Source organism: Gossypium arboreum, chromosome 11 (assembly GCF_025698485.1).
Source record: "Gossypium arboreum isolate Shixiya-1 chromosome 11, ASM2569848v2, whole genome shotgun sequence".
NCBI classification, from domain to species: Eukaryota; Viridiplantae; Streptophyta; class Magnoliopsida; order Malvales; family Malvaceae; genus Gossypium; species Gossypium arboreum.
In genome coordinates, this window is record NC_069080.1 from 82,083,808 (window position 1) to 82,095,973 (window position 12,166).

General features: G+C 33.1%; 1 protein-coding gene across 1 annotated transcript; it reads left to right on the forward strand.

The window, feature by feature from the left end:
• The first annotated feature begins 5,031 nt into the window (after nucleotides 1–5,031).
• LOC108474268 (uncharacterized) lies at nucleotides 5,032–9,623 on the forward strand. The gene is made up of 9 exons (XM_017776220.2): nucleotides 5,032–5,635; nucleotides 5,851–5,945; nucleotides 6,038–6,117; nucleotides 7,135–7,176; nucleotides 7,265–7,392; nucleotides 7,538–7,718; nucleotides 8,150–8,328; nucleotides 8,720–8,923; nucleotides 8,998–9,623. Exons 1-9 carry the CDS (start codon nucleotides 5,229–5,231, stop codon nucleotides 9,299–9,301), a joined length of 1,620 nt encoding a protein of 539 aa, XP_017631709.1. The 5' UTR covers nucleotides 5,032–5,228; the 3' UTR covers nucleotides 9,302–9,623.
• The last annotated feature ends 2,543 nt before the right edge of the window (nucleotides 9,624–12,166 follow it).

Sequence of the window (12,166 nt, forward strand, 5' to 3'; positions counted from 1 at the left end):
GTTAAAAAATTCTTAATTTAAAGAAAATAAACATAATTATTTTTTAAAAAGTTTTAAAATAAATGCACACATTCAAGAGTTCAGTTTGATTTATTAATTATTATTTTTGAAACCTATCAAGAAACAAATATATTCATTCATTTTGAAACCTTTTTTAGATATTACATTTATTTTCTTTAAATTAAGAGTTATTTTTTTTATTTCATATTCGATTTATTTATTTTATTATTTTTCACATGTGACACCCCTAATGTGACCCTAGTCGGGAAGTGGTTTCGGGACCACAAAACCGAGTCATAAAAATAATTAACCGTCATATTTGATGCTTATTATATGTATATATGCATGTGTGAAAATTTCATATTTGAATTTTGTTAATTGTAAGTGAATTTTATTAAATAGGACGTATGTGAGAAAGTTTAGAAATGTGCTAGGCAAATGTAAAGTGGCCTATTAATGCATGTTATAAAAATGAAGGGTTTGCATGTCAAATTACCCAAAATTTAAGCTAGTGGCCGGCCATGCTATGGGGTAAAACATATTATAAACCTTTTGTGTTAATATGTTGTGGGAAGAATAATAAAAAAATGAGGGGAGTGGGAGGAGAAATCAAAGTTGTTTCATCCTTGCTCTCCCATTTTGCCGTGACTTGAGGAAGGAAGAAGAGAGGAGTTCTCTTGCTTCATGTTCGGCTTGGAGGAGGTTTGGAAGAGGTAAGTACCTTGAAATTCTTGGAAAATTATGTATAAAGAAGGTGGTTAGTTCAAGTTCTAATCATTCAATGGCTTGTTTATTTTGTTAAGTTCAGTTTCAAGGTTTGATCAAATTATGGTTATATTTGACATGGTTGGTTTATTTTGTTATGCTTGTTATATGATAGGTATGATTTGTGTTTTGGTGATGTGTTTGTGATGTTGATTATATGATTCAAAATGAGATATGTTAATGATGAAATATAATCGGCCATGGAAGTAGCTCATTTTGGAAGTATGATTTGTGGTATATTTTTTTGTGGTTGATTATAAAATTTGGCTTAAGTGAGGTAATTGGTAAAAGATGTGTTTATGATATAATACATATGCTTTCATAAGCTAAGTTATGTATATGTGATATCTTGCATATTGGTTGTTAAGGTAAGGTTTGAGATATTAACGTATGAATATGTTTTGTATACTATTTGATGTTCATTTAGGTACGGTTATAAATGATACAATTAGTTTTGATTTAAATTGTGAAATTGGTTGAATTATTAAAGAATAAATTTTATGACCAAATATATGGTTAAAAGGTTGGCCATGCATATGTATTTTGGAAATGGTAAAGGGTTGTATATTTATATTTGGCTATCAACTGGTAAAATATGTTTTTACATGCCTATGATATGTTTTGTTTGTGGTTCGGCAACTAATGGTAAAGTTGTTAAGTTACATGCTTGATTTTAAAATGTGCCTTATATGTGGTTTATGAATTTGGTAAATGATAGATTGATATTTTGGATATTTCATTAGTCAAGTGATATTGTAACTATGGTATGATTTGATTCGGCACTTATGTGTAAAATTGGTAGTTATTATTTTGGTAAAATGTGCAAAATTTGGTAAGACCAAATTTTATACTTAAGCTTAAGTGAAGTTGTTAATGCTGTATATATATATATATATTAACGATTAATAAATCATGTGGTTTGGCTTGACTTAGTAAATAGTGAAGAAATGCATATTTATACATAGTGTTTATGAAAGGTAGTTTTATAAATGGGATATGAGTATTTTGTTTGTAAATGAGTAGTAAATATGTTAAGAATGGTTCTAAAATGTATATGGATGCCGTGTGATTGTGTTTGATTGGGAAGTAAATTGTTTGATTTAGCTCAAGAGCTTAGAGGATCAAAGTCGGATAAGGGAAAAGAGAAAGTAAGCGAATAGCCGTGGATATCTAGTCGTCGACCACTTCGAGGTAAGTTTTAAGTGATTAAACGTTGAGTAAATTCAATCATAATAGGACATAATGAGTTGATTTAATAAGATATGATGTGGCCATGATATGTCTTAAACTCAAATGGTAAGTTCATAAGTGTTTGGACTTGGAAATTTAAGAGCAAATTGTAATAATTTGCTTAGGACAGCAGCAGTAACGTGATTTTAGAAAATCACTATAAATTGTTGGTGTGGAATTATAGGCTGAATAAAATATGTAATCAAATCTTAATTAGTCTAGTTTCTTATAAAAGGGACCGTGTAAGCAAAGAAATTTCCTATAAAGAGATATTTAAAGTTGTGTGAGACAATGTCGAATGACTCAAATCCCTGTTCTGTTTTTAGAAAATCATTATAATTTTTACAAAAATGGTTATAAGATAAAATTATATTCTTAGACTCCTTAATGAGTCTAGTTTCAATTGAAATCAAATAGAACATATTTTGAATTCTGTACAATGAGAAATTTGATTCAGTAGTGAAGAGTGGTCAGATTAGTCAAACAGTGAAATAGGGAAACTTTAAGAAAAATCTGGTATTGATTGGCCAAACCTAAAATTCTGAAAATTTTATGGATGGAAGATATATGAGTCTATATTCAGGGAAAATTAACGACAATTGATTTTGAGTTTTGTAGCTCCAGTTATAAATAATTTAGTGACTATTGCTCAGGAAAACAGCTTGTAGTGAATATGTGAATTTGTTGTAAACATTGATGAAACTATTTGAGTTGCTTATAAGCTATTGCTGAAATTGATGTACAAGATAAATATATATGAGATATGTATATGCGGTAAAGCCGAATGGCTAATGTGAAATATGTATGAGATATGTATAAGTGGCTAATGTGAAATATGTATGAGATATGTATATGTGGTAAAGCCGAATGGCTAATGTGAAATATATATGAGATATGTATATGTGGTAAAGCCGAATGGCTAATGTGAAATATGTATGAGAAATGTATATATGTGGTAAAGTCGAATGGCTAATGTGAAATATGTATGAGAAATGTATATATGTGGTAAAGCCAAATGGCTAATGTGAAATATGTATGAGATATGTATATGTGGTAAAGCCGAATGGCTAATGTGAAATATGTATGAGATATGTATATGTGGTAAAGCCGAATGGCTAATGTGAAATATGTATGAGATATGTATATGTGGTAAAGCCGAATGGCTAATGTGAAATATGTATGAGATATGGCTAATGTGAAATATGTATGAGATATGTATATGTGGTAAACCCGAATGGCTAGTGTGAAATATGTAGAAGATGTGTGTATATTGTGGCCGAATGACCAAATGTGAAAGGTGTGTATTATTAGATATTTGATGAGGCAAATGAATTACAAATATGACAGTCGATGTGAATGTTGTAACATGTGATTAAATGTACATGAAACTTGGAAATATATTCCGGGTAAGACCCGATGACTACGTGTGGAGATTATGTCCGGGTAAGACCCGATGACTACGTGTGGGGACTATTCGAGCTAAAGGTTTCACTGAAGATTCGAGTAAAGCATAAGATTATACGACTCCACAGTAATAATTGGTAATAAATACGCTCAATGCGTTAAGCTGGTCAGGTATGTATTTTGAGATTATATTTAAGCTTGATTTGGACTAAATCACAAGGTCGTTATGTGATGCATATGTGAGTAAAGCAATAAGACTGTTCTATGATTATTGTGCGTTTGGTCAATGTGGAAAGTTAGGTGAAAATATGTAATGTACCTATGCTTATAAGAGATCACTATCAAGTGAGAATTTATCTGTCTATTATATATGATGAGATGGGCATATTCGGTAAAGGGATGGTATGCCCGAAGGAAGAGTGAAATAAAAATACGAACAACTATGTTATAATTTGATTGTTACCTGTTGACACTGCTTAAAACTTACTAAGCATTGTAATGCTTATTACGTTTACTTTGTTTCCTCTGTTTAATAGATCTCATTTGGAAGCTACAGGCTCGGGGATCGTCAACAACTAGTCACACTATCACTATCCACTGCTTGTCACTGTTATGTTTTGAATTATTTTATGGCATGTAAAGAATAGACCAGTGGCCGAAGAATATTTTGGTTAATGTATATAAGCCATGCGAAAATGGCATCTTTTGAATGTGTACTTATAACAGTTAAATTGTATCCCTGACTGTCTTTAGTATTTACCTAAAGGAACGTTCTTTATAAATAAAAAAAATATATTTAAAATTTTTACTGTTCGGATATGAGTTTCAAGTCCGGTAATGCCCCTTTACCTATTCCGGCGACGGATACGGGATAGGGGTGTTACATCACATGTAATTATATTATTAGGTTACCTAAGTAAAAGATTACATCGTATTAAAATATTTCACATCATCTCATTAAATTTTTTAACGTACTTTTATCGAATATGTTAGAAAAAGTAATTTGAAAAAAAGATTAATGACAAAAAAAGGCTCAAAAATATATTTAGGGCCATTTTGATCAAATATATAAACATTAGTGGTCAAATTTATTATTAAACTAAAATTAATTTCAACTAAAAGCACTCTTGTAAAATCCAAGAGCTAAAAATTTCAGCTGTTTAGTTTAGGTTAAAATTTCAATTTAAAAACATGATTTAATTTGAAAAAACTGTTTTTCTTTTTTTTTTGCCATTGCTTTTTGTTTGAGATACAAATTTTAGATTTTTAAGATATCTAATAGAATAAATCCAACTGATTTTGAAATAAATTTAAAAGAATTATTTTTTATCATTGGGTTTAATCACATGTGTCTTATTTCATTTAACTGTCTAAATATAATCCTATTTGAGTTAGGTGGTATACAGCTAAATCCCTATTAAGAATGTCAGTCAAAAATTCTCCAAATGTTCAGGGAATAAATCTACCCTTACTTTTTCCCTTTAAACTTTAATCGTTACTCCAAACAATTCTCAACAAGAATTATTTAATATAAATAATTATTTGACATTAGAATTTTTTATTTAAATTAAGTTTTGATACAACAAATTAATTTTCAATCAACTAATTAATTAAACCGATAATTAAATCCTACTGTTCAACATTGGCTAAGGGTGTTGAACACTTTAGTGAGGAAAAAAAGCCGATAATTAGAGAGCTAATATAAATATCCTGTTCACTGATTCGGTAATCTTCAAGTCCCAACAAGGTCTCGAGGGCGCTTTTTTCTCTCTCTCTTTGAACCATATCGAGCCAATCGACGAACAGAAGGCAGCTAAAGAGGCAAAGCCATGGTCTCACCAGCGGAGCCACCGCACCACCAACTCCACCGCAACCTCACCAACTTCCTCCGCACCACCTTCTCTACCCTGCCCACCCCTACAACCACACCGTCCCTTCCACCTTCCAAAATCTCCATTTCTCCTCTCCTATTCGCTGACTCGCTTCTCCACCTCAGTCCCTCGCCCTTCGAGTCAACTCAACATGACTCCGTTTCTTCTAAATCCACAATCAAGGGCGTGTCTTCGGCCGAGTCTAACTCCGGCTTCCCATCAACGGTCAGGGTTTCGGGACTCGCTTCCAGTGGAAAGAGTGGTGGCCCCGCCTTTGTTGGCCAAGTCTTTAGCATGTGTGATCTTTCTGGGACTGGTCTTATGGCTGTTTCAACTCACTTCGATATTCCCTTTATTTCTAAGAGGTCTTTTATTATTTGCCTTTACTAATCTGTTTCTTTTTCCTCCTTTTGTTTCGTAATTCTAGTCTTAGTTTTGAAATTGATAGAATTTGAAAAAAAAAATCTAAACAATTTGTATGCTATTTTGTAAAAGATAAGTTTTTTTTTTTTTTAATGTACCGCAAAAGCTTAAAAGAGATGGTTCTATTTCAAAATGTTTTGTTTGTATTGATGTATAGGACACCGCAGTGGCTTAAGAAGATATTTGCTAACATTACTAAGAGTGAAAGGAATGGCCCTGTTTTTCGTTTCTTCATGGATTTAGGCGATGCAGGTATGCTTTTTGCTCTTAGCTTTGCTTTTGTTAATCGCTTCTTTGGTTGGAAAAGAACTTGCACTCTAACTATATTTATTTATTTTTCTTAGTTAATTATGTCAAACGTCTTAATATCCCTACTGGAGTTGTGGGTGCTTGTCGACTTGATTTGGCATATGAACATTTCAAGGTAAAGTTAAATTGATTCAATTCGTGCATCGTCATGTCTATTGAATGTGAATTGTTGCTGGGTTATTAGATAAGTGCTGTAATTACATGGGTACCAAGTATTGTTATGGGAGTAAAAATGAGTTGAATGTGGATGCTATAAATCATATATGGTATTTCTATAGCATTCTCTACGGTTTCTTGATGCATGTAAGAACTTTTTTTCTTTGGCTCATGTACCTTGTTATGCTATAATGTTTAAAAGTTACTGCATGTGAAATGTAAAATAAGAATGTCCTGATGAATGAATGATCTTGTGGGAAATTGATGGAAGTTTTACCTTAGACCTTATTAAAGTGCATATAGCGGACACAATTTATGTAGTCAGCTTGAATCAATTGGAATAATTTGAGTTGAGTGGATTATTCTAATGTATAGTCAACCCTCTCTATAATAGCCCCATTTGCTAAAATTTTCGATGTTATAGAGATGCGGCTCTTATACACCTATAACAACATTTGAGATTTAGATCATATTTGATTTTTTTTTAATTTCAAACTGAAAAAATATAATTTATTAATAACAATATTAATTAGTGAGATTTAGACTATATCTTTAATAAAAGTTACAAATGAAATTTTTTTATTAAAGATTATTTTCATTCATAAAATATTAACATATTTTTATGTAAAACTTAAACATTTTATTGATATAATATCTTAACTAAAATTTATTATTTTTATTTCACTTAGGAATGGAACTCATTTTACTAAAACTTAAGACATGAAGCAATTATACAGAAGTGAATTAGTGAAAAGTGTACTTCATACTTTATGTCCAGTACTGTTATAGTTGAGAAGTTGCTATAGTGGGTAAAAATAAAACAAATTTCGGTTCTACAACAAACTTGGTTGTAATGAAATGTTGTTACAGAGGGTGACTCTTACAAAGAGGGTTAACTGTATGACTTTGCATATTGCGCTGGATGTTGGTGTTGTTCCACTCTAATTTTGACATTTATCATGATACAATTGTGCAGGAAAAGCCGCACTTATTTCAGTTTGTTCCCAATGAGAAACAGGTACTAACATATTGTCAACATTTACTATATGTTTAGGTCTTGTGGTATGTTGGCATTTTCTTTAAGAGAACATTTCCTGCTCTCCCAGGTTAAGGCAGCGAACAAGCTTCTTAAGACAATCCCACAAAATGGTGAAAGGAGGAAGGTTGATGGTGTTCCTGTTTTTGGTGCTCAGAACTTGGATATTGCAATAGCTACTACAGATGGGATTAAGTGGTGTGTTCTTCAGTTCTCTTTTGTGTCAAATCGTTTTCTTTAATTCTTTCTTTTTTACTTAGAGTTCCCTCTACTTCTCATCTAAGAACTAAACATCTTTAAATTTTTGCTTGTCTATTTGATGGCACACTCTTTCTTTCATCAGGTATACTCCATACTTCTTTGATAAAAACATGCTGGATAATATTCTGGAAGAGTCTGTTGATCAGCATTTCCATGCTTTAATTCAAACTCGCCACATGCAACGCCGACGTGATGTAATTGATGATAACTTGGCAGCTGAAGTGATTGAAGAAATTGGAGATAGCATGTGGGAGCCTCCTGAGGTACAGATTTCTTACTCCTATGATTTGCATTATCATGAAAGTTAAATGGTATGGCTGAAGCAATTTGAATGTGGGGAACTGGGGATTATGAAATATTCCAAGTGTCATGGATTTTGGAGACCTTGTGACTTGCGAGATAGTTGGGATAATGAAATGTTAGAGTTATTAGTCAGATTTTACCCTATTTTCAAATTCTGGAGTTGTGAGAAATAGATGTATTTTCCAAAATCACAAGTGACTTCCATATTTGTCTGCTCGGTGGTATGCTTGTCAAAAGAGTCTGTTGTCTGTTAGTACACCATAAGGACAATCAAAATAGTCTTTCAAGAGAAATAGGAGACTGTTGGATGCACCTAGTTTCTTATTTGTTTTTAACAGTAAAAGTGGCGTTATTATTTGTTTAACTGTTGTGTTGTTCGTATCTCTTACAGGTTCAGGAAGTTTTGGATGAGGTTGGTCATCCTGCCATTCCTTTGAGTGTTATCTCAAAGGCTGCTGGGATTCAGCTTCTCTATGCTCTTGACAAAATACTCCTGGGTAATAGGTGGATACGGAAAGCCACTGGCATTCAACCAAAATTTCCTTACATGGTTGATTCATTTGAGAGAAGGTAAACCATATATGGTTTTCAGTTTCATTGTCATTCATTGATGTTAAGCATTTTAAATAGTGGTGTGTTTGTATTAACTTCTTGACAACCAAAATTTTTCATTAAAATAAGAATTTATTTATTGTTTGGCAAATTTACCTGTCGTGTCCCTTGAGAGGTTTTTGAATGGTTAAATAAAGCATTGGACTATTTGCAATCTTTCATGCGCTCATCACTTGGAAACAGGTCTTATATTTTCATTTTCTTGAATAGTAAACTTGTCCTCGTAAATACATCAGAAGTAGGCAGTTGGATCCTTTTATTTTCATGTTTCTTAATCTTGTAACGTAAAAAATACGTTGGAGCTAGGTCTTATCCTTTCTATTTTCAAGCAACTTTTTCCCTGTTGCAGGAGTGCTGCTTCTTTTCTTAGAGCTTCTGGGTCAGCCACATGCTTTTCTAACTCTGAAAGCGATATCATTACTTCAGAGCTAAAATCAGTTGATGATCTCAAACCTGACAATGGACAGAGACAAGATTTCTGGTTTCCTTTTGGAGATTGGTTCAGTCATCCATGGTTGAAACAAGGGAAACTTCAACACGGATCCAATTCAAGGTGCCACCGTAACAATTGTTCATGTATTCATTATTTTGTTCTTGCCTTCGAAACTGATGTTTTTGTTATTTCAGAACGGAGAGCCCATCAAAGGAATACCAAAAGCAAAGCTTTGAAGCTAACCCCTTTCTTCCAAAGATTACAATGGTTGGCATCTCAACAGGAGATGGACAGATGAGCAAATCTAGTTTGAAAAAGACTATGGAAGATCTAACCCGAGAGTTGGAGAATACAGATCAGGGAAATAGCACGGGTAGTGACATGAACGAGTTAAGAGTTGAAGATAGAGATCCACTATTTGTTGCGAACGTGGGTGATTATTATTCAGGCTTGGCAAAGACAGGTTCAGCGCGATGGATTCGAGGAGGTAACAACTGAAATATCCTCATTATCTATGATGCTTATCTGGCACAAAGTTATTTACAGAACGGCCAAGGCAAAATTTCCCCCTCCTTTTATGAGAAATCTCCTTGTAAGTCAAAGTAGGTAAATGCGCCATGCTGCATTCACAGAAGGTTGTATGTAAAGAAATTAGTTAAAGGGGTGTAGGTGTATTGAGCTTGTAGGTATCCATATGGATTGTTATTTTTAAAATCGATTCCCTGTATAACAGAATAAGAATTATTACCATTTCCCCGGTACGTAAGCTTCAGCTTGCAATGTAAATGTGGAAGTCAAGTTTATGTTGTGATTTGCAAAAGATCTCCTGTCAAAGCTTGGAGCTGTTTTGTTTTGGTTTTGGTAAAACAAACGAGTCCAAAATTTAGCATAATATTAAAAAGCTAACCAACCACTGGACTACCCTCGTATTTTGGAAAGGGCCAAGAAAACAGGACCAATAGATGATGACGTAGGGGATCGAGCCGAAGGTTATGTTGGAGGTATCCCTGGCGCTTACTGCATGTATAAGGCCTATGGCAGTTGATGGGAATAGTGTAACTTATGCGACTAACTAGCGCGTATAGCATGTATAAGGCCCATGATTGTTGATGGGGATAGTGAAACTTGTGCGACTAACTAGCGCGTATTGCATGTATAATGCCCATGATAGTTGACTTGAACTCATTGATGCTTTGAATCCACTGGCGCTTGGGGTGATCTGATAGGATTTCTAAAATTTACAGAAAGAGTTTGTCTTCATTAGGAAAAGAGAGGTATTAGAAGTTAGTACTAATATCATGTGCTAGAACTTTAGTCTCGCAATTTGTGTGGTTTTAGGCAATTTTTTAATTTCAAATTCGTATAAGTCATTCTAATTCTCGCAAAGTGAGAATTCTCAATAAAAATTCTCCAAGGCATTTAAAATAGAGCGAAAATAACTCAAGAAAAAATAGCAACAAAAGAACAAAAAAGCCATAAGAAAGCGAAAGTACATAAAGTATTTTAGTAAATGCTCTCAATAGCATTCAGTTACTATGAAGGAGTATAATTGGATACTATGGGATATAATGGAATCAAATGGGATGATTATAAATGAAGGGAAAGACATTTATTTATAATTGAACTGGAATGCCCTAAACCCGATCCGATTCCCCGGATCTGGACCTCGATTGTTACCATTCTTATTACAGATTCATACTTAGACTAATACGCACAACATTACATTTATACTAAACATTTGCTTTCATAACAAATACATATGGAACAAGTTTGATGATTATGTTGATTACACTAGACTTAACAATTTTTGTAGGGTTATGAGAGAATAATCATGACTTAGTTACATTGTTCTATTCATTCTGCTTCTATGTGGGCATACTAAATTCAATGGGTTCATCAACCTATTTTGTAACCGCTACAGAAACTTACAAGCAAATTCCTGGACTCGTTTCATTAATTTCTTTAATGTTGATTATGCCAGCCCAAAATTTACTCTATATGCATAACAGCCCAACTCACCTCTCCTTTGACGCAACTTGAGCATCGTCCCTCCTGGCATAGTCCCATCTCAACTTACCTGTGACACAAAAGCATAGAGGTAAATTCATGAGAACTTAGTGAGTAAACCCTCTTTTACCTAAGTTTTATCCGCGAACTTCATTATCCTTGACTTTGGTGGATACATCCCTTAGATTCTATTCATTATACCATGGGTGTCACGTTTCGCACTAAGGCCATATCTTGTGTTAAACTAAGCTTTATTTGAAAATATATTTTGAGATAACAAATTAAAGGGTATTTGAATAAAAGTTCAAATTAAACAAAATTAATTAAATGATTTTTCAAAAGAAGTTTAAGAGATAAAATTTTCAATTCTTAGAAAATTTGTGAAACAATATCAAAATCAAATTAAAATGACTTTAACTAAGTATGAAAATTTTCAACTAGACAAACTATTTTTAAAACAAGTCAGGATTGCTTCAGGCCAAAAAGCATCGATACATTTTCGACCAAGTATCGCTATTTTCAAAATATCAATACCCCTTGAAACAAACGATACCAAATTAACATTTTGACTTTCACAAAATCAGCTAAGTATCGATCCGATATGGATACATTTTATGTGATATCGATAAAATCTTCTCGGCATTGATATTTCAATTCCAACGATAACTGAATTTAGCATTTATGTAAGGCCCCGTACCCGAGACCTTTGCCGGAGTCGAACACGAGGTGTTAACGGGCTTAATTCATTTACTTACACAGTTCATTTTAAAATTTCCAGACAAGCTGGCTAACTGCATCACAGTCACTTTAAAAATCATATCTCGAGTTCCAAAACTCAAAAATCGATTCCGTAAATTTTTCTTGAAACTAGACTCATATATCCATCTACAAATATTTTTCTAGAATTTTTTGTCGGGCCAATTAGTACAGTTTATTAGTTAAATTCTCCCCTGTTTCAGGGTTCGACTACTCTGACCTTCATGCATTACGACTTAGATATCTCCCTGTACAGAGCTTCAATACTTATGCCGTTTGTTTCTAATGAAACTAGACTCAAAAAGGAATCTGAACATATAAAGCATGACTTCTAATTATCTCTGGTTAATTTATGGTGAATTTCCAAAATCAGAACGGGGAATCCAGAAAATGCTCTGGCCCTGTTTCACGAAAACTTAAACATCTCATAAAATATGGCTCATATGGTCGTTTCGTTTCTTTCATATGAAAATATACTCATCAAGATTTGATTACATAATTTATTCACTATTTAATTCCATTTCTACTATTTTTAGTGATTTTTCAAATTCACATCACTGCTGCTGTCAGCATCTATTTTAAGGTAAATTTCACCTATTT

Excerpts from the sequence above, each read along its gene's own strand:
- LOC108474268 (XM_017776220.2), top strand. The coding sequence starts at position 5,229 with ATGGTCTCACCAGCGGAGCCACCGCACCACCAACTCCACCGCAACCTC. Across the intron at positions 5,636-5,850 it reads ATTCCCTTTATTTCTAAGAG|GACACCGCAGTGGCTTAAGA; the intron begins GTCTTTTATTAT and ends ATTGATGTATAG. Across the intron at positions 5,946-6,037 it reads CATGGATTTAGGCGATGCAG|TTAATTATGTCAAACGTCTT; the intron begins GTATGCTTTTTG and ends TATTTTTCTTAG.